Raw genomic sequence first — 27042 nt, forward strand, 5'->3', positions numbered from 1 at the left:
CTCCTCTCTCCTCTCCATAAGAAGTAACAGACTTCCTCTTGGACTATAAATACTCTCCATGAGGAGACGTAAGAGAAGCTTTGAAGGATTCTCTCTGAGAGGAAAAATTAAACGTCTGATGTTCTTCTCCACGTCTCACATGAATGTGTACAAGTACACATTCATGTACATGTACACATTCATGTACATGTACACATTCATGTACATGTACACATTCATGTACATGTACACATACACATGTAGGTGTACATGTGTATGTGCGTGTTATAATAATGTTATTATGTTACAATGTTGTATTGTCATATTAATGTCGTCTCAACATCTCAAACTATTTTATTAGTAAACTAGAACGTTCCATTAGAACCAAACAGGATTTGTTTTGAAGCCTTTAGTTTACTCTCTCTGTCTCTCTCTCTCTCTCTCTCTCTCTCTCTCTCTCTCTCTCTCTCTCTCTCTCTCTCTCTCTCTCTCTCTCTCTGAATAATTTACAGTTTATTTTCTCAACAGGAGACAAATCAAGACGAGTTGAGTCAAAAGACTTTATGACCAGTGTTTATGTTTATGTACAGATCACAGCTAGAACACACACACACACACACACACACACACACATATACATATATATATATATATAGATATATATATATATATTTAGAAGTATGAAAAGAGGTTACAGTTCTACTTTCAGTGTCTAAACTGTCACGACATTCAAGTCGACAGTAAAACAGTTTGAATCTCATCAGGATGAAACTCAGATGCTTTTATTAAACCTGCTGAGCGTCGTCACGGAGACGAGCAACACGGAGGTTTGTTCATGTTTTCTTGTTAAATGGGAACATTTATATGTATTAAAAACCTACAACATGAGCCGTTCCTCCTCAGGCCTCCCATTGGCTCTTCTTCTTCTTCTTCTTCTTCTTCTTCTTCTTCTTCTTCTTCTTCTTCTTCTTCTTCTTCTTCTTCTTCTTCTTCTTCTTCTTCTTCTTCTTCTGCTGCTGTAGGGTTCATGCAGGAGGTCGTGGGGTCAGAATATCGGTCTGAACCAATCAGAGGGCGGGCCACGCCTTCTTGAGGACCATGTGTGTGGATGGTAACCATTAGCAACACAATGACACAGCTGTATGACTTATTGTGAAGTGTTGTGGCTCACGTCCCTTTGAGAGCATCAACAACAACAACAACAACCAGGACGCGAGGCGCCGCCTAGAGGACGCACACGGTACGACATCACAGCCAATCAGCTCACTGGGAACGCATCACTGTCTCCATGGAGATGTTCATGTGGAGCCTGAAGACAAAGAGACTCGAGCTGAAAACCTCTCCATGTTCCACAACAAGAGGAAGAAATAAAACGGTTTGGTTGATTTGGTCGAGCAAAAACCGGAGAGCAGAAACCAGAGAGCAGAAACCGTAGAGCAGAAACCGGAGAGCAGAAACCAGAGAGCAGAAACCGGAGAGCAGAAACCAGAGAGCAGAAACCAGAGAGCAGAAACCAGAGAGCAGAAACCAGAGAGCAGAAACCAGAGAGCAGGTCCATGTTCTTCGTCTCTGGCTTCACTGCAAACTAAAGACAAGTCTCGCTAAGTATTTTCATCTTAGTTCACGTTAGTTTTGTAAAAGACGTCTGATCGCTGCTGACACATGAAAAACATGTAAAAACTGTATAAAAATAAAGTTATTATTACTTTGATGCACCAGAACGTAACGTACTCACTAAAACAGTTCGCAGCTCGTCAATGAGACGCTCTATCATTTTAAATGAAATTATTCAACTTTTTTTGGTATAAAGCAAAATATTGATATTAATACACAACTGAGAAAGTTTAACCACGACGGAGTTAAAACTCTGAGACAGCAGATTAGATTTTTACATTTTGGCCAATCAGGATTCGTCTTAATTAGTTAATTAAATCTATAAATTGTGACTCGGCGACCGGCTGCGTCTGAGGTTGATCGTGTTCCAACAGCCTCAACGCTTTATGACTTTTATACATTTTATTGATCTTTTTAGACTTGTTATATGACATTTGGGGCATTAGCGCAATATAGCATTGAAACAAATAATTTCCTGTAATTCTTGCTTTGTCGCGTCGAAGCTTCATGAGACTTATTGTAAAACACAGTCCAGCAGCAGGATTAGCAGATGAACACTTGGTTCAAACAAAATATTTCATTAGCATAGCGAGCTAAAAATAACATGAGTTTATATGTTAGCATCCATTTATTAGCATTTACTACTGACGCTACAATTAGCCTCTATGGAGATTACTGTATACTACGAGAACTAGCTTAGCATTAGCTTGTTTGTCGTCACATTGGTTTGTTAGCTTTGAGCTGTTCGTCGCGCGGCTGGAAGTCGCTGTGGCGTCGGGTCCCCGCGAGTCTGAGGGAAGAAAGAACGGTTTATATCTCAAAGTTACGCTAGCTTAGCTTTTCAACGCGAGTCGTGTTTCCATTCAGATTTTTTTAACAAAACTTTTGAAATGTGGCACAAAAAAGAAGAACATGTGAATCAGAAGCAAATCCATCAAACTGGTTTGGAGCAAATTAACTTAAAAGGTAGTTTGGTCAGAAGTTAGCACTAACGGCTAACTTTAGACTGACAAAAAAAAAAAAAAAGATTTTTTTGTGTGCAAATTTTAGAAGTTTAATGTTATTAATGCGGTTTCCTTAACGGTCGTCTTTCTAATGCTTTGCTTTAAAATGTGCATTAAAAATAAGTTTATGGAAACACAGCTCGGGTCTCAGTAAGTAGCGTTAGCTTGCTCGTTAGCAACGTTAACAATTTAAGTTACTTGGAGCTGAGACGTTCTGTGACGTTCAACAGGACGCTCGAGTCGATGAAAGAATCTGTGAAGAAGCATCGAGCTCCTGCACGATGGAACTCGACAGACCTTAAGGAGAGCCGACGTCACAGCAGCAGTTTGACCAAAGGAGCGAGCAGCTAACAGTCATATTCAGATATTAAGAACACCACGATACAAAACCATCGCTAAACCCTAAAAGACACAGGAACACAGCGGCGCGACTGGACGGCGCTCCGTCTTGTGCTCCGACGTCTCCGGGACAGAAAGCAGTAAACAGGAAGCTGAAGAACAGTCGAGACAAGAGAGGAACGTCTTTCCGGCTCCTCTGAGGAACCGACAACGTGCGAAGAAGAAACCACAGAAGCAGGAGAACGGATAAGTTCCACTTTCTGAAACGGACCCTTCTTCCTCTCTCTTCAGCAGGCTCCGCCCAGTCGCCGCCCTGATTGGTCGTCCATCCAAACCCAAAGGTCCCCTGAAGGACTTCCTCCTCTCGGAGAGATCGCCGCTTCAAAGAGATCGGCGCCTCCCGGTCCAAGCCGACGCCCCCCCGTGTGGTCGGTGCGCCCTCATTGGCCGGTTTCTGCAGAGAGGCGGGCCTCGTACAGACTCAGAGCGTGGTGGACGAACTCGTACTGCTCACCTGTCTGGATCATCCCGCCCCTGTGGAGACGGACAGAGTTCAGGTGTGAGTCTGACCCAGGACCAGGTACGACTTCCTGTCACACGCCGTTCAACCAATGGGTTTCCAGGACTTTTCCAGGACTTTTCAAGGATTTTTCAAGGAGATTTCCATGACCAAAGATTTTGTGAACGTCAAGAACACAATAAGTTATAACAGGATTTTTTTTTCAAGGATTTTCCAGGCCTGAAAAGTCCTTGAAAAAACGTTTTTGGAAAAGTCCTGTAAATGTGTAATATTCCATCCATGTGTGTAAATAAGCATTTCATAATCGGACTGCTCCATGTCTCCATGCAGCAGGTGAGGAGGAGGCGCTACCTGTCGGCTCGCAGCCGGCAGGTGACGCTCAGGACGTCCACCTGGCCCTCCAGCTGCAGCTGCCGGCAGCCGATCGTCGTGGCGATGAAGCAGCCGGTCCGGCCAATCCCAGCGCTGCAAGCAGAGCAGAGGATCATGGGTAATGTGTTACTTACCAACATGTAGTGGCAACAGAAATCTCTCTCTCTCTCTCTCTCTCTCTCTCTCTCTCTCTCTCTCTCTCTCTCTCTCTCTCTCTCTCTCTCTCTCTCTCTCTCTCTCTCTCTCTCTCTCTACCTGCAATGGACGATCACCGGCCCTGTGGCGTCGCTCGCCCCCCTCTCTCTCTCCACCTGGTTAACGAGCAGCAGCAGCGGCGTGGTGGAGTCGGGCGTTTTGTGGTCGGGCCACGACGTGAACCAGTAGTGCTGCAGGCCGCGGGTTTGATTCCCACACTGAGGAACAAGAACACAGCACGTCTGTTTCCACGCTCCACAACACACACACACACACACACACACACACACACACACACACACACACCTTGAGCGTGAGGCTGCGGGTGGTGTAGTGGTCACTCTCCCTGACGGCGGTCACCAACACCTCCACCTTCCCGTAGATGCCTCTCTTCTCGGGCCAGTACAGGACGCACTTCTGCAGCAGCAAAGATCAACAATCACTTCAAATACTGTAAAAGAAGTTTTTTCCCATCAGATCGGTTTCCTACTCGAGTGACTGTGAATCTCACAGAGAAGTAGATTCATCCTGTAAAACATGTTTTCTTTCTCCACCAGACTCCATGCACAAAACCAGTGATTTAACCTCTCAAGACACAGGAGCTGCTGGTCTCCTGCCGCCTCCTTCTGCAAGTCCTTGTGTGTTATTGTGTGTTATTGTGTGACTTTTGGTGAATGTGAATGAACCGTTTAAAACACCTCGGTGACCCAACGACACCGGCACGCTCCGCGGTGGAGGAGCCGGTGGAACTGCCAGCGCCTGGACCTCTGAGGTAAAAGTGGTGCTTTTGTGAATGGAGTCTGGTACCTCGTTCTTCTCCTTCAGCTTGGTGATCATCACCACGGCCGGCGCCTCCTCCTGCCACGCCATCTGCCAGAAGTCGTTCACCGTGTTCACCATCGGGCCCTGCGTGGCGATGAACGCCCTCTCAGCGCCGAGGTAACCCTGAGCCAATCACACGGCAGCGTCAGCAGCGGAACATCCAGATAAAATACATTATCTCCTTATACTACGATATGGTTTTATATAAGGAGCTCATAACGTGGTACTCATGGTACTGAGTATTTGTATTCGACTAGAGTTCATAACATGAACATTAAGGAGTATTATTAGTACAGTCAAGGGGTATTTGTACTCCTATGAGGTCGGACAGTTTGAATTGCAGCTTCCTGACAGGAAGTCGCTCTATTGTATTGAGTCTGAGAGCAACATTACTGTGTACTTTCACTGCATTGGAGAGAGTGTGTGTGTGTGTGTGTGTGTGTGTGTGTGTGTGTGTGTGTGTGTGTGTGTGTGTGTGTTGACATTCCAGATGATGTGAGGACTTCAGTGTGTTTGATGTTTTTTTATTGTCTTCATCAGCGGTGAAAGTACATTTACTGTAATGAAGTACAATTTTATGTACTTTACTAATTTTATTCATACTTTTACTGTAACAGAGTACTTCTGAAGGGAGGTATTAGTACTTTTACTTCCTCCATCGCTGGTGAGCTTGCACAGAACCTCAGGTTCGGTGGAGGATCTTCTGGACTCACCCGGATGTAGTTGGCGTTGATGTACGAGCTCAGCGGGTCGTTGCAGCTCTTGGCCTTCAGGATCACTCTGGAATGAGGGTCTGGAACACAGAGGCAGGGTCACTGGGTCTGGACCCTCTGTGAGGCCGGGTCGTGGCACCAGAGCGTCGCTCTTTACAAAAGACGATAGAAACTCAAACACAGGAAGGCGTTTGATTGACAGCCGCTCTGTGGGAGCATTCCTCACCCTGATTGGTGGAAGGAAGGAAGGAAGGAACCCCGCCCCCTCGCTCACTGTTACATTGATAACCCGCCCCCTCTCCAAAACACACTGAAAACAATCAGTGTGTGTGTGTGTGTGTGTGTGTGTGTGTGTGTGTGTGTGTGTGTGTGTGTGTGTGTGTGTGTGTGCGTGTGTGTGTGCGTGTGCGTGTGTGTGTGTGTGTGTTACATAATCTCCTAATCAGACTAATGCTTGGCTGGCTGTGTGAGAACAGACTGCTGCGAAGAAAATGTGTTGTTCGAGTGTGTGTGTGTGTGTGTGTGTGTGTGTGTGTGTGTGTGTGAGGTGCGATATTAGGTCGTCCTTGGAGTTGTTGGCCTTTGACCTTAAGCCCCGCCCACATAATAAAACAACTTCCTGGTTCAACAGGAAATGAGAGTTGAAGACTGTTTTGGGGACGGTTGCTGTTTCCTAGCAACATGGATTATTTCACACACAAACACACACACACACACACACACACACACACACACACACACACACACACACACAGTACTCACTGGGCAGGATGGTCTTGTATCGGTTCTTGGTCCCGTGGTTTGGAACATCGAGCTCTTTGGGATCAATAAAGTTCATGGGGATTTCCTGAGATGGAAGAAGTCAACGTCAGTCAGAGTACTTTGAAGTATTAGTATCACTAAAAGTACTTCTTCTACACATTCAGAGCAGACCGCTCGTATACACAGAGTGTGAGTGAGCGTGGTTAGCGGCGTGGTTAGCGGCGTGGTTAGCGGCGTGGTTAGCGGCGTGTTCGGCGCGTCTTACGGCGAACTCGGCGTGCAGCCTGTGCGTGTTGGCGACGGCGTCGCGGAGCTGCTGCCGCCTCATTGGCCGGCCGGCCGCCAGCAGGAACTCTCTGGCCGCCGCCTCCCTGGGCGTCACCACGGCGACGGCGGCGGCGTTGAGCGGCTCCACGGAGCCGAGCGCCGACATGTCCAACACCAGAGACACGTTAGAGCCACGTCTACACACAGAGAGACACACACAGGACACACACAGGTTACACACACAGACACACACAAACAATTAAAATCACTACATGGTCACAATTTTTTCATTTTTTTCTCATTGAATACAAATTTATATTAAATAATGTACATTCTAATCAAATGGATTGAAACTACTCTTCTGTGTGGGCGGAGTCTTCGTCTACGTGTCGGCCGGCTTCCTGTTCAGGATGCCGCTACTTCCTATTCGTCTGATTGCTGATTGGCCATAATCCAGAGTGGACACACACACACACACACACACACACACACTAAGAGACACAGACACCAGCAAAAACATCCTGTTCTCTCTGATCCTGGACTCCTTCCTCACCTTGAGGATCACCGTGTTCCCTTCACTGTGCGGCCGATGCAACCAGAACAAAATGGCCTCCGGGGGTTCAAACCCCTGAGCAACGGAAGAGTGAGAGCAGATAAAGATGTTTTCTTTTACTGCTGCGACGCCACCCCGACAGGGAAAGAGCTGAGAAAGCACTTAAAATGTCTGGTTTTGAAAAATGAGCTTTAATTCCCCAACGAGCGGCTTCACCGCGCGACCAGGAACAACTTCCTCAGAGGTCAAAGGTCGGGGGGGACGAGTGGAGCGAGGAGGCGCGCTAGCTGAAGAGCGCTAGCTGAAGAGCGCTAGCTGAAGAGCGCTAGCTGAAGAGCACTGGCTCGTTGCATTTTTAAAGTGTTTTCAATACAAAGACTATCTGAATGTAGACCCTCTGGTGGTGATGTGTGTGTACTGGAGGACGAGGACACACACACACACACACACACACACACACACACACACACACACACACACACACACACACACACACACACACACTTGACGGCTCCAACAATGGCAGGTCGCAGGTGAAACTTCCTGCATAAACAATCGGCCTCTCAGGTGTTTCTGTCCAAACTAAAAAGGTTGAAATATAAATATTATCTTTGCAGAGTCATCAGAGTTCATAGTTTATCTATCGTGAGAGTTTTTTTTCTACTTGCTATACAAATAAAGTCGGATCGGCTCGGTGTATTTGCTGGAAAAGGTTTTCTCAAGTCAACATGCATTCATTAAAAGACAAATATTAAGGTTTTAAACGTGTAAAACAACATGTTGTTGTGTATTTTAAACTTGTATTTCTGCACAGCTCCATTTAAGGATCAGGCGTTTCTAGTATTATTCGTGTTTTAGGATTAGAACCACGTAAAGTACTTTAGTTTATTATTTTATTTAATAAAGTGACACAACATGCAGAGGGGCGGGGCTAAAACACCTCCTTACCTCTCTTGCAGTCCGGCTGCAGCTTTCATCCTGAAGGGGGAGGGGCAGAGCTTCAGCTCGTTATTGGCTGTCACAGGGGCGGCGCCAGCCAAGGGGGCGTGGCTACCGAAGATGGGGGCGGAGCTAGGAGGAGAGGTCATTGTTTTATTTAATAAACCCAAAGTGGTGGGAGGCGCTTGTCAGAGGACTTACCTGGGCAGTGGGACGACTGGGGGAGGGGCGAGGCGACGCGAGGCTACGATTGGCTGCTGCTGGCGAATGGGCGTGGCTACAGATGGAGCTCGCTCAGCTTGGACCATGCTTCCTGAAGTCACAACCTGGAGGAGTCGCAGGATGGATCACTGACTTTACACACAAACACTACCAAATATTACAATTATTAAGTATTTCATTAATTTAGTTTACTTCTGTTAAATAAAATGAGGCACCTTAGATTATTAATTATTGCTTTAAAGCCACATTTTGTGGCTTTAAAGCATGTGGAACAAAAACAAAACAAGACAAATTATTTTAAAATGTTATAAAAAGATCTACAATTCATTGTTTTATGTTTAAATATATATGTATGAATATAATATTAAGTGTGTCATCTTCAGGCCTTTTGTTTTCCATTAATTTGCTTTACGTGTATAATTTTGGCAGAGTCCAGGTGGACGGTGGAGGTCAGGTGGAGGTCGGGGGGCGGAGCCTTCAGCTGTCTGTCAGAAACCTGGACCTTCTCCTTGAGTCGGTACAAAACCTAGAGATCAGACAGCAAAGAAAAACAACAATTATTTATAAATTTCTTAAGATATATATATATATATATATATATATATATATATATATATATATATATATATATATATATATATACATAATATTATTTCTGTATTCTTCATTTGATCCTGTGTCCTTCAGGGTTAGGGTTCTCCTCAGTTGAAGGTCATCAGTGAAACTGAACTGAGACATAAAGCAGATCATATGAACTGAATATTAAGGTATGATGTATATAATGGATTCTCTGAGTAAGAGCTCCCTCCTGTGGATAAAATGTCACACTGCGTCTCTTTTCTCTTCTTGTGTGTTAACTAATTGTGTGTGCGTGCGTGACCTTTGACATTCTGCTACAAATTGGATCACGGCAGTTGGCTGCGTGTCTCGGCCAATCAGAGCAGCCGAGTTGGAAGGTTTATCAGAGAGCTGCATGATGTCAGCGATTATGCTGATCTCTCTGTGTGTGTGTGTGTGTGTGTGTGTGTGTGTGTGTTTTACATCCATCCTTATGGGGACCAAGTGAAAGTGATGATGTTCAGTCTTCTACTTAATGAGGTCTGTTTCAGTATTACAAGAGTGTGTTTTGTGTGTGTGTGTGTGTGTGTGTGTGTGTGTGTGTGTGTGTGTTTACCATCAAGCAGGTGATAACAATGACGAAGATGGTGAAGAAGAGGACGGCAGTGTAAAGCCCTTCTCCGCTCCACACGTGGTCCCTCTGCTCGCCCTGTAGGACGTTCTTCTGCAGGAAACAGAGGGAGCGAGAAAGATTTTCAAAATAAGAGCATGTGTTCCGTTTCAAACGTCGACGGTGTCAACTGGTGGCTTAACGAGCCGTTACCACGGCGACCGAACACACACACACACACACACACACACACACACACACACACACACGCACGCACACACACACCTCGGTGGAGACCTCGGTGATGCCGAAGTGCCCCAGGTGGCGGTGGAGGACCCGGACGTTCAGGGACTGGATGACCTCCTCGGCGGGGCGGGGCTCGGAGGTCCCCGGCCTATCAGAGGACACGAAGAGCTCGATGCCATTCCTCTTCTCCTGCACGAGAGCCGCGGATCAATCAATCAATTGATTGATCAAACGTTTAATGGACCAATCAATGAAGTAGATCGTGGGAATGTTGGGTCTCACGTTCAGCCGGTTGATGTGCACGTGTCCAGCTGGAATGCCCAGCGCCGCCGCCACGCCTTCCCGAAACCACCGAAGAAGACTGACGTTCAGCCTCCTCACATCCACAGCCAGGTACTGAGGAGAGGGATTAATATTATTACTTTACCACATGAAGACTTCTATACAACCAGAGGAGTCGCCCCCTGGTGGTCAGGAGAGAGAATGCAGCTTTAACACATGAAGCATAGACTTCTATACAACCAGAGGAGTCGATGATCATCAATAATTAGTATAAGTGGGAAACAAAGTGAGATCCTCCCTGGTTCTAAATAAGGTTGTGTGTGTGTGTGTGTGTGTGTGTGTGTGTGTGTGTGTGTGTGTGTGTGTTTGCAGTTGTTTGCTAATGGTTAAAGCAACAACATGTTCTCTTGGCAGTTAATTCAATTTCAGTAACAATAAACCCCTCACCAAACACACACACACACACAGACACAGCCAGACACACGCACACACACACACACACGCACACACGCACACACACAACAAACAACAAAACAACAACTAAAACACGGCTGAACGAACAAATTATGCCTAAAAACCCATTAAAAATAAAAACCTGTGAATAACAGTTTTAGCGGTAACTTGCAGTAAAATCCCTTAAAGCAGCTAAAAGATCAATAAACAAGCCTTATTAAAAGAAAAACAAGTAAACAACAACAACAACAACCTTACCAAGTGAACTCGTAAACATTGTTGGTCGACCACAGGAAGCGTTTCCCTCACTGAACAGAGAGCAGGTTCCTGCCTTTCGCTCCACTTCCTGATCTAATCAATCCCTGATCTGTGATTGGCTTAGAGAGGGATGCAGCTCAACGGGCCACCTGATTGGCTGTCGTCCAGGTAATGCCATTATCCCGCTGCGCTTCCTGTTGGGATCAGGTGCTATTTCTGTCTCTCTCTCTCACACACACACACACACACACACACACACACACACACACACACACACACACACACACACACACACACACACACACACACACACACACACACCTTCCCTAACCCCCTAACCTTCACCCTCTCATCACTCTGAAGGTTGCTGCTGTTTATCACAAGAGTTACGCAACTGCCCACTGTGAAGGTACGTGGGTCTCACAGACACACACACACACACACACACACACACGGTTGGTGTTTCCATGGCAACCAAGAGTGCAGCATCGCTCCTCCAGAGCCAGACGAGTCTGCAGCTCCTCATCCATCAATCACTTGCTGTCTGTTTGGTCTGACCTCTGACCTCTGACCAGCTAACTTCATAGTCCCGCCCCCCACCTGCCTGGTAACCAATCAGAGAGCAGATCCCTCACCACGGTCAGCAGGTGGCGTGCGGACACGGCGGCGTGAGGAGGGCGAGGTGCCAGCAGGCCGAGCGGCTCCGAGAGGGTGGCGGGCGCCGCCTCGGCCAACCGGGTCTGATGACGACGATGAAGAGGATGAAGATGATGAAGAGGATGATGGAGGGACGCGAGCGTGGCATCCACATCGTGTGGAGCGGTCAGAGCGGCTGGAGGACCGGAGCGACGGGACGGGAAGAGACGAAGCTCGTGGTCAGCAGACGACGATTCTGAGACAAGACGAAGAAGAAGAAGTAGAAGAAGAAGAAGAAGAAGAAGAAGAAGAAGAAGATGGTGGTGGACAAATGTTTCATAACTTTAAATGTGTTTTTCTGCAATTGTTCACACACACACACACACACACACACACACACACACACACACACACACACACACACACAGTATTAGACCATTTTCTGGACAAAAAAAGATGAATATATGAAAATATATATATATATATATATATATATATATATATATATATATATATATATATATATATTTATATATATATCTATATATATATATATATTTATATATATGAATGAAATGAAATGAATGAAATGAAATGAAAAGTACTTTATTAATCTCCAAGGAGAAATTTTTTGTCGTACTAGCAGCATCCCAATGCCGTAAACTAAGTTAAACACACAGATGATAAAATAAAATAAATAATAACATATAACATATAATATAATATATTATATATAATAACATATATATATATATATATATATATATATATATATATATATATATATATATATATATATATATATATATATATATATATATTCTAAACATGGCGGACACACTAACGGCTGCAGGTCGTCTTCTTTAATTAAAAGGAACCAGAGAGACGTCGCGCTCTCTCTTCTGCCTAGCAACAGCATCCTGTTGGCAAGGCAACGACGCTGAGCCGAGCCGCGATCTGATTGGACAGAAGGGTCGACCCCTTCCCCTGGCCACGCCTCCTCTGAATCCACCAGCCAATCAGAGGTCGGGTTGGAGAGGCTGACCCGGTAAATGAATAACACTATATTAGTTATTCTTAATTTCTCTTTGATTTGAGTTGATTATTGTAAAATAGATTATAGATGGTTGCTTACAACTTATAAACTAGAATAATAATTAAATATCACGTAAATAACTTATTTGTGTTGTTTTTAATCCTGTAAACAAAACGTTCCTTTTCTTTTGTCTCTTCCTCCATGTTGATCTTTTTAAACAGACAAATCTTTTAATTTTGGACGAATCAAAATATCACTAAATCTAGATTAATATATAATGTTATGTTTCCACTTAATAAAGTTACGGACACACACAGTAACACACACACACACACACACACACACACACACACACACACACAGTAACACACACAGTACAGACAGACACATTCAGTAACAGAGACTCAGTAGCAGACATACACAGAAGCCGACACACATGCACGCACGCGCGCACTCCACCCCCCCCCCCCCCCCCCCACACACACACACACACACACATTAACTTACACGCAATAACACACATGTAGCATGTTTCCGCTGTAAAATAACACGTGACTACAACATATGACATTCTTCTGCTGTAAGGATTCATATATTTAAATATTCTCCAAATATTGTTTATGCAATAATTAATAATGTGCTGACAGACATGATGAGACACCACCAGCGACACGGCAGGTGATCAACACGGACACACAACGAGCTGGTTGCATGAGAGCAGCACGGACACACAACGTACCTGTGATCAGCAGCTGCGTGCAAGTCAGACACAAGAAGAGAAACATGATGGGGAACGCTCCTCTTCCTCTCCTGCAGCTCATCCTTGCTCCCTTCCTTCCTCCCTTGCTTCCTTCCTCCTCGCAGCTCACGCTGACATAACGCGGCTCCAGCAGCTTCTCCCCGTCAGTGAAAGCGGCCGTTGCCCGTTTCGGGACACGTATTCGCGGCTGTCGGGCTCCAGAGATCCGCTCCGCGGCACCGGCCACCTGCGATGCTCCTTCCCCGCCCTGCGGCGCCCGACAGCGGCCTGGAGAGGAGGAGGGACCGCGGCAGAAGCTCCACGACAAGCAGCAGCAGGAGGGGCGGGGCCAGGGAGGAGGGAGAGGAAGAGGAGAGAGGGAGGAAGAGGAGAGAGAGGAAAGGAGAGAGAGTGGAAGTGGAAGATGAGAATGAAATATTAAACATTATTACTGCTGTTAATTGTAACCATGTCCATGTGCCGATTTATATGACCTTAATAAATAAAATACATTGTGGTGTTTATTGCATCACAGCTGTTTGACTGTCAGGAAACTATTTCAATTAAATAAAACAAATGTTTCTGGAAATGATAAAACTCTCTGGTGGAATTAATGACCTTGGTGTTAGTTATAAACATAAGATCTTTATAACTTTATAAATCTATACGTCGTGTTATGACTATCTGCTTTTCATGTGTTTGTGTTAAAGTTTTATTGCTAGAAAACATTTTATCCTTTTTCTTGAAGATATTATTATCATATTGACCCGTAACACCAGAGTTATTGAAATAACTAATGTATTGAAGAGATGAGTAGCAATACACTCAGTAACAGTCAGGTCACAACCTTAATTTATTTATTCATTCTCTTGAGGGATAAAAAAAGAAAATGTGATTTTGAGCTAAATATCTTCTGCAGATCTTTGGACTCAAACAGGTTTTATTTGAACTGTTTTACGGATATTTTAATTAAACTCTTTGTTGATTAGAAAAATATGAAAAACCTCTGGTTGCAAAATGATTTTTAACTTAAAAGTAGTGCAGAAAGAAAACGTTTACAGATTATTAACACTTTAGAAATAAACACTTTTATTTTCCACGTGGAGACATGTTTGTTCTTTCAAGAGACACAAGAAGAAGAAATGAGTCAGTAAGAAGTATGAAGGCAGAAATGGACCTTTTTTTTAATTTTTCTTGGGCGATAAACAGTGGATTGTCCCGACCGGACCAGAACCAGAACCACAGAGACGAGACCGGACTGAACAGAGCGATCAGTCACTCACTCACACTCACACACACACACACACACACACACACACACACACACACACACACACACACACACACACACCAGTGTCCGGTCCGGTCGGACCTGGTCCAATAATCTCTCCCCTCTTCCCTTCATGGGAGTGGGGGCGGGGCTATTGAATCAGGGCAAACAAAGAAAGCTGATTGGTCAACAAACGGTAAAACCCCGCCCCTCTTCCCCACTGAAGCCTCCCCATTGGTTGCCTACATCTCGCAAAACAAAAAATAACAAAAACCCAGCGCGCCCTTCTCCCATTGGTCACCACAGAAAGGCCGGTTTCCCATTGGTCAGTTTTGATAACGCGCTAACTGTCAGTCACTCGGCCACAGCCAATCAGCTCACAGCACCCGTGGACCTTTCTGGAGTAACGAAAAAAATGATGATGAATACGGAGATCGGACAATCAGACGGCTCCGTGAGTAAAAACAAACAGGAAGTGGGAGGAGCTTCCAAGCCTCATATGGAACTTATTTTTTTCTGAATTTTTTTTTAAGTTCTTTGATTTTGTCCGTGTTGTCAGTCTGCTGCCTTTCTTCCTCCAACAGCTGATTTCAGTGCAATGCATCATGGGACGACCGACCGCTAGGAGAGGGTGTGTCACTACGTGCGTGTGTGTGTGTGTGTGTGTGTGTGTATATATATATGTATGTGTGTGTCCTGTTGTCATGAAAACATGCTGCAGGGTTAGCGCTCCACCAGCAAGGGGTTGGGGGGGAGGGGAGGGGTTGGTGCCGTGTTGCATCATGGGTAACGTGTCTGTCCGCCTCTCTCCTAGCTGGTGTCCATGGACTCCATGTTAGCGGAGCTGGAGTCCCTCTGGATGGAGTCAAAGATGGCCGCCAGCTCCTGATTGGACGAGATCTGGGACTGGAACTCCGACATCAGCGGCGACTTCTCGGCCTCGGGGATCGTCAGCAGCGCCACCACGGCGCGCATCGCCGAGCGCTTCAGCTCGTCCTGCTTCTCAAACTCCTGCTTCACCGAGTTGGCCTTCACCTGGAGACACAGTACTCGTGAGTACTCGTGAGTGAGTACTCACGAGTACCTCCGCTTCAAGGTACGTCATACAACATGGACCTGGAACTAGTTCAGCCGCTTTAACTCAGTGAAGTTACTTTAGATTATTAAAACTAATAAATGTATTAATACAGATTTAACTTTCAATAACATGTTTATTACTCTGCAGAACGAATACTTCTCGCACAGGAAGTTTGTATATAAAGTATATTTTGATGGTAATATATTGGAACTTTTACTGAAATAAAATTTTAAGTTTTAAGTTATTACTACTCATGCATCTGAGTACTTCTTCCAGCACTGGAAATACACAAGTACTGGCATCAAACTAACTAAAGAAACATCTATTAAATATATATTTCACTGAAATAGCTCGAGCAGCAGCACCTTGGTGGTGCAGGTGGCCCTCAGCGGCTCCACCAGGCGGTCCAGTCTCTGCAGAACGGCGCTGGGACACAGAGACGACAGTCTGGCCAACATCAGGAACGTCAGCATCTGGAGACATGATGACATCATCATGACATCATCACCACCATCATGACATCATCACCACCACCACTACTACCACAAGAGATTGATAAGTAGTAGCAGTAGTAGTCACAGTCGTATTAGTGGTACTAGTACCTTGATGTCGTAGTATTAGTGGTACTAGTACCTTGATGTCGTAGTATTAGTGGTACTAGTACCTTGATGTCATAGTATTAGTGGTACTAGTACCTTGATGTCATAGTATTAGTGGTACTAGTACCTTGATGTCGTAGTGGTCCTTCAGCCCGTCCTCCACGTGGTTCAGGAAGGTGAAGATGTCCAGGCGGTCCAGGCAGCTGTCCAGCAGCGTGTACATGCACTCGAACGCTGCTTTCCTCAAGTCCAGACCGTCGTCCACCGTGTGCTTGAAGGGCCCCATCTCCACCTGGAGACACACACACACACACACACACACACACACACACACGTCAGAGTGTGTACTCTGCTGGTTCTCCTCCCCTGGTTCTCCTCCCCTGGTTCTCCTCCCCTGGTTCTCCCGTGTTCTCCTCACCTCTCGGATCAGCTCCTTGCGGACCTTGGTCTCGTTGTAGAGCTGAGGCAGAACCGAGTCCAGCAGCTCTCGGATCAGACTCGGCTTGTTGTGAGCGGCGGAGTTGAAGGTCACCAAGGCAACGCGGCGCACGTTCAGGTCGGGATCCTCCAGCGTCTTCAGGAAGTCACCTGAGAGGGGGAGGAGCTTATTTATCATGTACAAAATGTTAATAGATCTAATGTTCTGTGTGAGTAATCAATAAGTGATCAGATGTGTACCGATGCAGTTCTTCAGCAGCGGGTCGATGGGCTGAGGATGATCAGAGATGGTGAACTTCACGGCTGTGACCACGGAGCTCCTGGCGTACGACGAGCCTGGAGGGGAGAAAAAAAAAGAGAGAGAGAGAGAGAGAGAGAGAGAGAGAGAGAGAGAGAGAGAGAGAGAGAGAGAGAGAGAGAGAGAATCAATATGACACATCACTCCTCAGACGACGCTTAAGGTCCAGCAGAAGCCAGTTAAGGAGAATGAGGCCGTTTGATTGGCTAGCAGGAGCCGAGGGGCGGGGCTTAGCACAGTGTTCAGTGTTCCTATTGGTTACGGTTCTTTCCACAAATAAAAATTTAAACAATCGATCAATATAATCAATATGAAGATGAACCAATACTTAATCGTGGTAACAGATGAGGTCATCTTTTGAAGAGGATTAATTAAGTTGTTATTGATCAGAGTATTGAATTTATTGATCAAAATGTTGATTTTGTTGATACTGATCAGATTATTGCTATTTTTTAAATATTGATCAGAGTATTGATTACCTGACAGCAGGTAGCCCTTGAGGCGGGGCAGCAGGGTCTCGGGGTCGATCAGCGTCAGCTTCCCGAGGCACTCAGCCACCACGTTCCTGGTTCCTTCCTCCTGACACTCGCAGTGTTTGAGCAGCAGCGTCCAGACCGACTCCACGTACGGCTTCAGACCGGAGACCGACGCAGAGCCTACACACACACACACACACACACACACATTAGAACCAGAGCACACACACACACAGCGTGTACACACACCACAGCCCTCACCGATGATCTCTTTGAGCGAGTGCAGCAGCAGGTACTGCCTCTTGGAGGAGGAGATCTCCTGCAGGACAAAGGGAAGGTACTCTGGAAGGTTCCCCACCGCGATGCTGCCCAACGCGTAGGAGGCCGCAGACTTCACCTGGGGGAGGGAAGAGAGAGAGAGGGGTAAATATCTACCTGGAGACTTTGGCCAAACATTCCTGTATTCGTGCTGCAAAAAGCTGCCGTCAAGTAATCAATGAATCCTCCATCAGTAGAACACCAGCAGGAAAAGAAACACTGAATATTCTGCACACGCGTGTTATTCTCCCGTCACAGAAGCTTTTAATGTGAAGAGCTGGGCAGCACTTCCTGCGTGCTCACCTCTTCGCTGGAGGACGAGAAGGCGTCCAGGATGACGGTCTTGAGCTCCGGTTGGCTGCTCAGGTCCACGTGGTGTCCCACCTCGCCCAGTGAGAGCAGCGCCAGCAGCCGGATGGAGTCTGTGGAGCGGCTGTTCTTCACGTCCTGAGAGCACAGACGACGGCGTGTAAACCGGATCAATGCGGTCGCCAAACCAAACTCCATTCAAAAACAATTTAACGCCAGCAGCTATTCAGAGAGACAACACTTAATGTACAATAAAAATAATATCGCAGAATCGTGATAATATCGTAATACTGTGATAATATCGTAGTATCCCGATAATAATGTAGTATTGTGAATATATCTCAATATTGTGATAATACCCTGATAACATCATAGTATCCTGATAACATCATAGTATCCTAGCCCCAGTACCCAGCATGCAGCGCTGCAGGTGAGCTCACCTGGATGAACTGGCCCACCACGGCGGGCCCCTCGTCGGGGCAGGCTCTGGTGAGCGCCGCCACGCACTTGGCGATGGAGCAGTACGCCTGTTTGTGGGGCAGCGCGGCGGTCTGGGAGTAAACCGGCCCGGTGAGCATCCTGAGCAGGTCCATGTAGCCCAGACCAGACGTCTCCGTGGCAACGAGAGCCTAACACACACACACGCACACACACACTGTCATTACAGACTAGTCATGCTAGGAATGACTCCCAGTGGATCACTAGCTCCTTGGTACCTGGTAGAAGTCCAGCATGGCGGCGAGCGCCCCGCCCTGCAGCAGCGGGGACCGGACCAGCGCGATGAGCTGCTGCAGGATGTTGCCTCCGCTCAGCTGGCTCAGGGACGACGGGTGTGTCACCGCCAGCGTGGACAGGAAGCTCAGCGCCATCTGGGACACGTGCATGTCGCTCTCGGAGATGAGCGGTGGCAGCTCGGCCAGCACGGCGTCCACCATGACGGGAGTCACCGCAGAGCTGCAGGGGGCGGGAGTTAGACAGGAAGCAGGAAGCTGGGGGCGGGGGGTTCTGAGTGTGTCTGTGTGTGTGTGTGTTACCTGTAGTTTCTCAGTAAGATGTCCAGTGCTGCCAGCGTGCAGAGCTTCAGGGCTCTCTGGTTCTTGCGCAGGAAGGAGGCGAGGATGGGAACGGCATCAGGGAGAACCGGCCTCAAGTCGATCTTCAGCTCAGAACCGGCGATCAGCGTCAGAGCTGCAGAACAAAACGTTTACAGGAACAGTCTGAGTGTCTGTGTCACATGACCAGCGGCGTCGCGTGATCCCGTGTGGGAGGGGCCACATGTTTGGCAGGAGGGGGCGGGGGCTTACCTTTCACCGTCGTCAGCCGGGTGATCTCGTTCTTGAGGCGCTCCAAGAAGATCAACAGCGTCCCGGGAAGTTCGGTGGGCAGCCGGTCGCCTGGAGACACAAAGCAGAGGGGAGCGTGAGACGGCGGCGGACCCGGGAGGTGGCTTTCGACGCCACTTCCTGTTTGTCCGAACTTCGAGTCCGCCGAAGGCGTCGCTTACCGAGGTTGCAGATGATCTGCCCCATGCAGGAGATGGCTCGCTCCTTCACCTCCTGGTCGATGTCGGCGGCCTTCAGGCGCTTGATGGTGCAGGTGAACAGGTCGCTGATGTAGGGGGAGGGGTCGAAGCTGTTGGCGGCCTCCGGTTGGCTGTCCAGAGGTCGGATCACCTGGAAGAGAGAGAGAGAAGCGGTAGAATCGTGGCGTAGCGCTCAAAAGACGTGCCGCGGGTTCGACTCCCCCACCTTGACGAGCTGCTGGGTGACGAGCAGCGCCTCGGAGGTGATCTTGTAAAAGGGGTCTCCCACGCACGCCACCACGGGCGGGACCAGGGCGGGGACGTGGGCGTGGAAGGCGTGGGCGGGGTGCGTGACCATGATGACGTGGAGGCAGGACAAGGCGTCGATCTTTAGGTTGGAGCTGCTCGACTTGTCGTTCAGAGAGAAGATGATACCTGGAACACAGGAACGCTTTCAATATGGCCGACTCATCCTGACATGTGGATTGCCACTTTACACCATATTTCAATGACTTTCAACCATATTCCAGGACTTTCAACCGTATTTCAGGACTTTCAACCCCATTTCCTTGAACATATGAACATAACACATTTCCATGACTCTTACTACACTTTCGAGATTTTTTTCAAGGATTTCTCCAGACCTTAAAAAAAGCAATGACCTTGATAACTCAGTTTTCAAAACCGTTGGGAATGTATTTTTCAAGGACTTCTCCAGGTTTTCAATGACCTTGAACTTTGGAGATTTGTTTTTCAATGACCTCTCCAGGACTTGAAATGACCATTTTGAAATTCAAGGATTTTCCATGACCTTAAGAGCCCCATTTTCAGCATCAAATCTACAAACCGGTCCAGTCATCGACATCCCAAAATAGACCAATAGCCCCGCCCCCTACCTCTTAGCCCCGCCCCTTTCATAACCCATGCACCATATGGCGTAGACGCTTCATCGATGCTCTCAGTAGAGATCACGAAAACAAGTGAAAAAACTAAATCAAGGACATTGACATTTTAAAAAAATAAAAAACACCCGGCTTGGAGCAGAGAGTATTAGATGTAGTACTACCTGGTATTAGTACTGGGATGTGGGTCGTCAGGGCTCCGGGGAGGACGTTCACCAGCTCCGTCAACATGTTGAAACAACACTGGCGGGTTTTGACACTTTTCTCCTTCAGCTGCTTGTGAAGAGCTTTCACGATCATGGGGACCTGCAGACGAGAACAAGGACGGTGAGGACCAGCAGCTCCATGTCACCACTGAATGAGGTCAAGTTACAAATCTAATAAAGCAATACAGCAAACCACTCGTCTAATGGGATAATAAAGGCTCAAGGTTTAGTTTAACCGATTATTTTATTACAAAATCATCTGCCAATAATGTTCTTGATCATGTGTTTGGTATTTGAAGACGTTCACGTCTTCAAATCGTCTGGTTTCATTAAACCAACACTACAAACCAATAAAATATTCCAGTTTATCATGTGAGAGAAAGAATTCCTGCAATTATTCACACTCGAGAAGACGCAATTAGTGAAGGAATGCATAATTAATACGTCCTCATCCATCACTACCTGGCTCTGCAGCATCGTTAGCGGCGTGTCTCCCTGCTCCATGGCGTCCGGATCAGCCAACCAGCTCTGAGCCGGTCTGGTCTGTTTGAGCAGCGACAGGTAGGCGTGGAAAACATCCGCCTTCACGTTCTCCTCCCTCTCCTGCAGACAGACAGACGGGCAGGTCCAGTCACTTCAACAAGTCATGATCAGAGATTAAATCAATAGGTAACGAGAGGGATTGGACCAATCCATGGGTTTGGTGGGATTTGGCCTGATCCACGTGCAAAGGAAGGTCGGGATTGACCTTTTTTAACCGCAGCTGTCAAAACTAGTTCAGAATTGAAATCACAGTGAGGAGGCCATGAAGGAGGCCATGAAGGAGGCCATGTAGGAGGCCATGTAGGAGGCCATGTAGGAGGCCATGAAGGAGGCCATGAAGGAGGCCATGAAGGAGGCCATGTAGGAGGCCATGTAGGAGGCCATGGAGGAGGCCATGGAGGAGGCCATGGAGGAGGCCATGGAGGAGGCCATGGAGGAGGCCATGGAGGAGGCCGTGAAGGAGGCCATTAAGGAGGCCATGGAGGAGGCCATGGAGGAGGCCATGGAGGAGGCCATGGAGGAGGCCATGTAGGAGGCCGTGAAGGAGGCCATTAAGGAGGCCATGAAGGAGGCCATGTAGGAGGCCATGTAGGAGGCCATGTAGGAGGCCATGGAGGAGGTGATGAGTTAGCTTGATGTACCTTGAAGCGACAGACGAGTGCAGGCGAGACAGAGCGGTAGAACTCCGGCAGCATCTCGTGACGAGTTGAAACGACGGCGTCCAGACACTTGGCGGCTGCCCGGCGAACCTTCCAGCTCATGTCGTCGTCGTCGCTGTACTCGTCGTCGCTGCCTGGAAACACAAACACGCCCACGGCAGGGAGGACAACATTTAGATGTTTGTGTATTTAAGACCCTGTAAACATTCAGCAAGCAGCTTCTTACTGTGACGACAAAAGTTTCTGCCACAGTTAAAACCTTTGTGGTTATTTCACACATCGGTTAACTTGCTAGTGTGGAGTCGAGCACCTTGGTAGTCTTCATCATTCTGCTCAGCGTCCATGGCGTTGTCGTCCTCGTCTTCATCGTCAAAGTTGTAGTTGGGGTCGTAGGTCAGGTAGCGCAGGCAGATGGAGATGACCGTGGGAACGTGGGGGTAGACTTCTTTAGGACATCTGAAATAAACACATTCAAATATTAAGAACAAGAGCAGACAGAGCTATGAAAGGCCTTTGGTAGTATTTTTCATTGAGTATTACCTCCTCACAAAGGACTCAAAGGCCTGGATGCAGTACTCTCTGAGCTCATCATCGTCCACGTTGCAAAACTTCACGACCAGAGGAATGATCTTCTCCAGATACTCCCCTAAAAAGAAATGTAAAAAAGTATGATATTTCCCCTCCGCCTGCAGTTCACAGAGTCACATCCCTCCGCTTCCTGTCGGCCTCACCGATCCGGTGTCCGGCCTGTCTGCTGATGGCGGCCGTGCACTGGATGTACGTCCTGGTCGTGGACATGTTGTCGTTCCTCCCCAGCTCTGCCAGGAGGTGCTCGATGAGGTCGATGAAGACCAGGTTCCCACAGGACATCACCAGGTGGCCCAGAGCCATGATGGTCCTCTGCACACAGTCACATGACGTCATTATGTAAAAACAAAATATGACCAAAAAAAAAAAGAATTTGTCAAATCTTTTTGTCATAATTTATTTAATTTTTTCAAAATGATGAATTTTTTTTATGGCGGAAATGGGCTCTCATACTTTTCACCACATTTTAATGACTTTTCCATGACTTCAAACATTGTGTGAAATGTGTGTGTAGTACAAAGTGATAAAATGTAGTATTTAAACTAACAATGAAGATTCAAAGCATACAGTACACCTTAAATGACACAAATAAATGAGAGATAACTTTTCCAGGACTTAAAATAATTCAATGTCATTTCAAGGTTTTCCATGACCGCAGGAACACGACTCTGTGATGAATGAACTGAACATGAGGAACAACGAACCTTTCTGACGGCCAGTCTGGGGGAGGTGAGCTGAGGGAGCAGACAGCTGAGGATGGAGGGATGGAAGTTCACCAGCAGACCTCCCTGCCTGCAGAGAGACACACAGGCAGACGTTTAACTACTTTGAACCACAGACTCTGCATTCGTTGTATCTTGTTTAGTATACAAATAGTTGTTTTTCAGGATATATGCTGATGATGCCTCGTTAAACGGACATCTTCCATCTGAAATAAAGGAGAGCGTGCTGCTGGTTTCCTATAACACACACACACACACACACACACACACACACACACACACACACACACATATATTAAATCAGTCAAAGGTCAGACAGGAAGTGGACCTGCAGAGCATGTCCGCCATGATGTCGAGCGCCTCCAGCTGGACGGACACGTCTTCCTGTTTGGCGATGGCGCTCGTCAGACGACCCGTTATCTTCTTACACACACTGGCAGCCAGAGCCGAGCCTGAGAGAGTACAAGTATTCAGAGTACATCAATAAAGTAGAGGCAGCTTCTGTGGTATTAGTACTTTAAAAAAAAGATACCAGGAACACAGACACTGTAGTACAAGTAATATCTGAAGTACTGAGATATGACATTTATAAATGGAATACAACATAGTGTGCACAACTGGAGACAGGCGCTAATACTCTGAAAGTAGCAGTAGTATTGGTGTATTTGTACCACTAGAGGCGGGCGGCAGCTCTCCGATGACGGTCTTCAGGCCGATGGAGGAGATGTCTCGGAGCTGCTCTTTGTCTGACAGCATGTTGGTGCACAGCGTGTCCACGATCGTCTCCACCTGGTACTCCTTCACCTTGCTGACCAGCGGCCCCAAGCTGCAGAAAACACCCTATTATATAAAGAGTTGAACCCTATACAACCCCTATAAACCCCCTTAGAACTCCTGTAGAAATCCTGTAAAACCCCACACTCAAAAAAGAAGAATACAACAAACTCAAGGTGATAAACGTATAAGAAGTGTTTTCACCATTTGACGGCCAGATTCTGAACTTCTCCGTTCTTGTCTTCCAACAGCTTGAGGATCATCCTCACCACCTGTCAATCAACACACCACTGATCACTACCTGTCACTGATCAATACCCGGTTAGTGAGCAGGTTAGACTAGTTTCTACCGGTTTACACGTACCTTCCTCTCGCTGTCGTCGTCCAGTTTGATTGAATCTTTCTGCAGCTCCGTCATCAGGTCGTTAGTGGCCATGAACCTGCAGAGAATCACAGCAACGTTCTTTTATTATTAATATTCATTTATTCAGTAACGAGTTCAGTGAACTGTTAATTTAACCACAACGCAAACAAAAGAAGAGACGGAAATCAATTTAAACCTGATGAGTTTAAATGGAAAAGATGGAGGAAGAGAGAGAGAGTTTCTCCTCTTCCTCTCTTCACTATTAAATGTTTTTTAAAGCTGAAGAACATAAGATCCTCTGAGCAAAGAGAAGTTTAGATTCAACTTCCTATTTCAAAGTGAGCCTTTCACAATAAAAGCATCATGAGACAAGCTCAAAGCTCTTCAAATCAATAACTACGATTGTCTATATAATATCTGTACAATGTCTACGGTGCAATAATGAAACCAACAGATAGGAAATAAAACCTCTGGTGTCTGAACCAAAGTGAGAGAAGAGTTCATGTTGATGAAAAGAGAAACAATACAAACAATATAATCAAACTGCTGCTGATTCATAACTTTTCTGAGATAAAAATGACTAAATCTGTACATTTATCCATTAAATTAATTACAATTATCCCCCAAAAAAACAGAAAATGTCTTGTTTTGTTTAATTAAAAGACCAAAAAAAAGAGGAATTTTATGATTCAAGCTTGGTGAAGAGCACATTGATCAACCAGAGCAACACATTGATCAACCAGAGCAACACATTGATCAACCAGAGCAACACATTGATCAACCAGAGCAACACATTGATCAACCAGAGCAACACATTGATCAACCAGAGCAACACATTGATCAACCAGAGCAACACATCAATCAACCAGAGCAACACATCAATCAACCAGAGCAACACATTAATCAACCAGAGCAACACATTGATCCATTAATTATATAACTATAATGTATAATCAGTGATGAATTTATAATTTATAGGAGGTCAAAGTTCACCTATAGCTGAATCACCTGCAGATCTGCTGTTTACATGTTGTCCCCTGAGAGAGCAATGCTGCAGCATCATGCTAACACAACATCCCCTGCAGCATCATGCTAACACTCCCGTGCAGCATCATGCTAACACCCACCTGCAGCAGCATCATGCTAGCCCCACATGCTAACACCCCCCCCCCCCCCCCCCTCACCCCTGCAGCATCATGCTAGCTCCCACCACAACACGACCATACACTATCTAGCCTGCAACCCCAGTCTCGCGTGACAGAAGTTGGTAAGCTTAGTTAACCCCACAAAATAACAGCAATGAATAATCAAATCGATAATAATAATTTTCAAATAATAATTGTACACAATGCAATCACAAAGAAAGGAAAAAAGTCAATAAAAAAATCGTGAAAAATGTATTTTAAAAAAGTTAGCTAGCTAGCCAGTAAAGAGGCAAGCTAGCTGCTAACTGGAGCTTTTCACCTGCAGCTGTCAGCTTACCGAGTTAACCAGCTGTTTAACCAACTAGTCAACTGTCAACTCAGTTGCTAACTAGCTGCCTAACTAGCTGCCTAACCCGCTAACTAGCGGCGTGACGCTGATCAGACAGGTGGCAGCTAGCGGTTAGCATGGCAGCCTGTAGGCCCGAGCACAGCCTTTAACAGAGGAGGAGAAGAGGAAGGAGAAGCGGTTCGAGCTCACGGCACGAGATGGGCCGTTAGTCCGTTTTCCCGCGCTTTGACAACGTTTTACCTGAAGTCCTTGTCGCTGGAGGTCATCTTCTCCAGCAGGTTGGAGATGTGGTACGAGGCGCTCGCCATGTCGGTTCCTGTTCGCTGTTAGCCTCCTGCTAGCCTGTCTGTGTGCCTGTCTGCGTGCCTGTCTGCGTGCCTGCCTGTCTGTCTGTCTGACGGGTCCCGGTGGTCCGGTTCCTCGGGTGAAGCGCGTGTCGGTGGGTTCTTCTTCTCCTTCTTCTCCTTCTTCCTTCTCTCTTTCCTCAAAGACTGTCGCGGAGTTTGGTTTGTTTGAATGGGGCTCCCGTTCTCTCTCTGCAGAGGGGCGGGGTTAGCGTGATGAACGCTGCGGGGTCAGAGGTCAGAGTTTGAGCAGTTTTTTTTTTCTTCTTCTTTTTCAGGCTCTAATAAATAAATAAGCAAGTAAATAAAAATAATGATACCTGTTTGTATTTATTGTAAGTATAATTTTTGGGAAATAGAACGACCCTGCGACCCTAATGAGGATAAGCGGTTCAGATAATGGATGGATGGATTATTATTATACTTCCAGAATGTAAGCATATATAATTACAATATATTATAATTACAATATAATAGGGTTAGGGTTACCCTAAGAAGCAGCAGTAGTCGTAGCAGTAGCAGCAACAGCAGCTAGCAGTGGCACTAGTAGCAGCAGTAGCACTAGTAGCAGTAGTAGCAGCAGTAGCAACAGCAGCTAGCAGTGGCACTAGTAGCAGCAGTAGCACTAGTAGCAGTAGTAGCAGCAGTAGCAACAGCAGCTAGCAGTGGCACTAGTAGCAGCAGTAGCACTAGTAGCAGTAGTAGCAACAGCAGCTAGCAGTATTAGCAGTAGTAGCAGCAATAAAAACTGTTTGACAATTAAATAAAACAAAACGCTCACTTGCTGCTTTTCACATTTGTGTGCATTTTAAGGAGTACAACTATATTACAGTATTTTTAGACGATAGGTATCGGTTGAATGACATGTAGTACAGTAAAAAGTAATATTTGAGTACTTCATCTCTCTTTGCTCTAAAGAGCTCTGGCTCACTTGGGTTGTTTGATTTGTTCACCTGCAGCAGCTGTGTTCTATTCACAGAACTACTTCCTGTTTACTGGATGAATTATCGAACGCAACC

At 46.4% G+C, this 27042-nt stretch overlaps 2 protein-coding genes across 3 annotated transcripts; both read right to left on the minus strand.

Moving 5' to 3' along the window:
* Positions 1-3333: 3333 nt before the first annotated feature.
* On the minus strand, positions 3334-13434 carry LOC137791322 (receptor-type tyrosine-protein phosphatase R-like). The gene is made up of 16 exons (XM_068586148.1): positions 13120-13434; positions 11344-11600; positions 9998-10111; positions 9755-9904; positions 9476-9583; positions 8714-8827; positions 8281-8405; positions 8089-8211; positions 6586-6784; positions 6321-6405; positions 5559-5638; positions 4831-4968; positions 4330-4440; positions 4084-4241; positions 3808-3921; positions 3334-3470 (listed from the first exon to the last, which is right to left on the minus strand). Exons 1-16 carry the CDS (start codon positions 13199-13201, stop codon positions 3377-3379), a joined length of 2052 nt encoding a protein of 683 aa, XP_068442249.1. The 5' UTR covers positions 13202-13434; the 3' UTR covers positions 3334-3376.
* An 843-nt stretch (positions 13435-14277) lies between these two features.
* cand1 (cullin-associated and neddylation-dissociated 1) lies at positions 14278-26206 on the minus strand. Of its 2 annotated transcripts, none has more exons than XM_068586398.1 (26): positions 25920-26206; positions 24186-24261; positions 24026-24093; positions 23719-23873; positions 23376-23499; positions 23030-23117; positions 22469-22637; positions 22278-22383; positions 22048-22193; positions 21720-21871; positions 20998-21138; positions 20494-20635; positions 19654-19862; positions 19410-19578; positions 19210-19299; positions 18940-19093; positions 18622-18859; positions 18346-18534; positions 17900-18043; positions 17540-17675; positions 17282-17458; positions 16745-16840; positions 16485-16654; positions 16194-16358; positions 15833-15940; positions 14278-15424 (listed from the first exon to the last, which is right to left on the minus strand). In XM_068586398.1, the coding sequence occupies exons 1-26, from the start codon at positions 25985-25987 to the stop codon at positions 15200-15202; spliced, it is 3705 nt and encodes a 1234-aa protein (XP_068442499.1). In that variant the 5' UTR covers positions 25988-26206; the 3' UTR covers positions 14278-15199. The 2 variants fall into 2 exon arrangements, with proteins under 2 accessions (XP_068442499.1, XP_068442500.1); XM_068586399.1 differs by lacking the exon at positions 25920-26206 and adding an exon at positions 25668-25809.
* Between the last annotated feature and the right edge of the window lie 836 nt (positions 26207-27042).

This window comes from Clinocottus analis, unplaced genomic scaffold (assembly GCF_023055335.1).
Source record: "Clinocottus analis isolate CAN_PGR_092001 unplaced genomic scaffold, fCliAna1.0.p SCAF_20, whole genome shotgun sequence".
In the NCBI taxonomy this organism is placed as follows: domain Eukaryota; kingdom Metazoa; phylum Chordata; class Actinopteri; order Perciformes; family Cottidae; genus Clinocottus; species Clinocottus analis.

What these genes read in the sequence shown, in the direction of transcription:
- LOC137791322 (XM_068586148.1), bottom strand. Translation starts at nt 13,201, where the DNA reads ATGAGCTGCAGGAGAGGAAGAGGAGCGTTCCCCATCATGTTTCTCTTC. An exon ending in ATACAAGACCATCCTGCCCA is followed by an intron (nt 5,639 to 6,320) that starts GTGAGTACTGTG and finishes TCTGTGTTCCAG; the next exon opens with ACCCTCATTCCAGAGTGATC. An exon ending in TGCCGGCTGCGAGCCGACAG is followed by an intron (nt 3,471 to 3,807) that starts GTAGCGCCTCCT and finishes CCGTCTCCACAG; the next exon opens with GGGCGGGATGATCCAGACAG.
- cand1 (XM_068586398.1), bottom strand. Translation starts at nt 25,987, where the DNA reads ATGGCGAGCGCCTCGTACCACATCTCCAACCTGCTGGAGAAGATGACC. An exon ending in ATGGCGGACATGCTCTGCAG is followed by an intron (nt 23,118 to 23,375) that starts GTCCACTTCCTG and finishes GTCTCTCTGCAG; the next exon opens with GCAGGGAGGTCTGCTGGTGA. An exon ending in TTTGAGTCCTTTGTGAGGAG is followed by an intron (nt 22,194 to 22,277) that starts GTAATACTCAAT and finishes TGTTTATTTCAG; the next exon opens with ATGTCCTAAAGAAGTCTACC.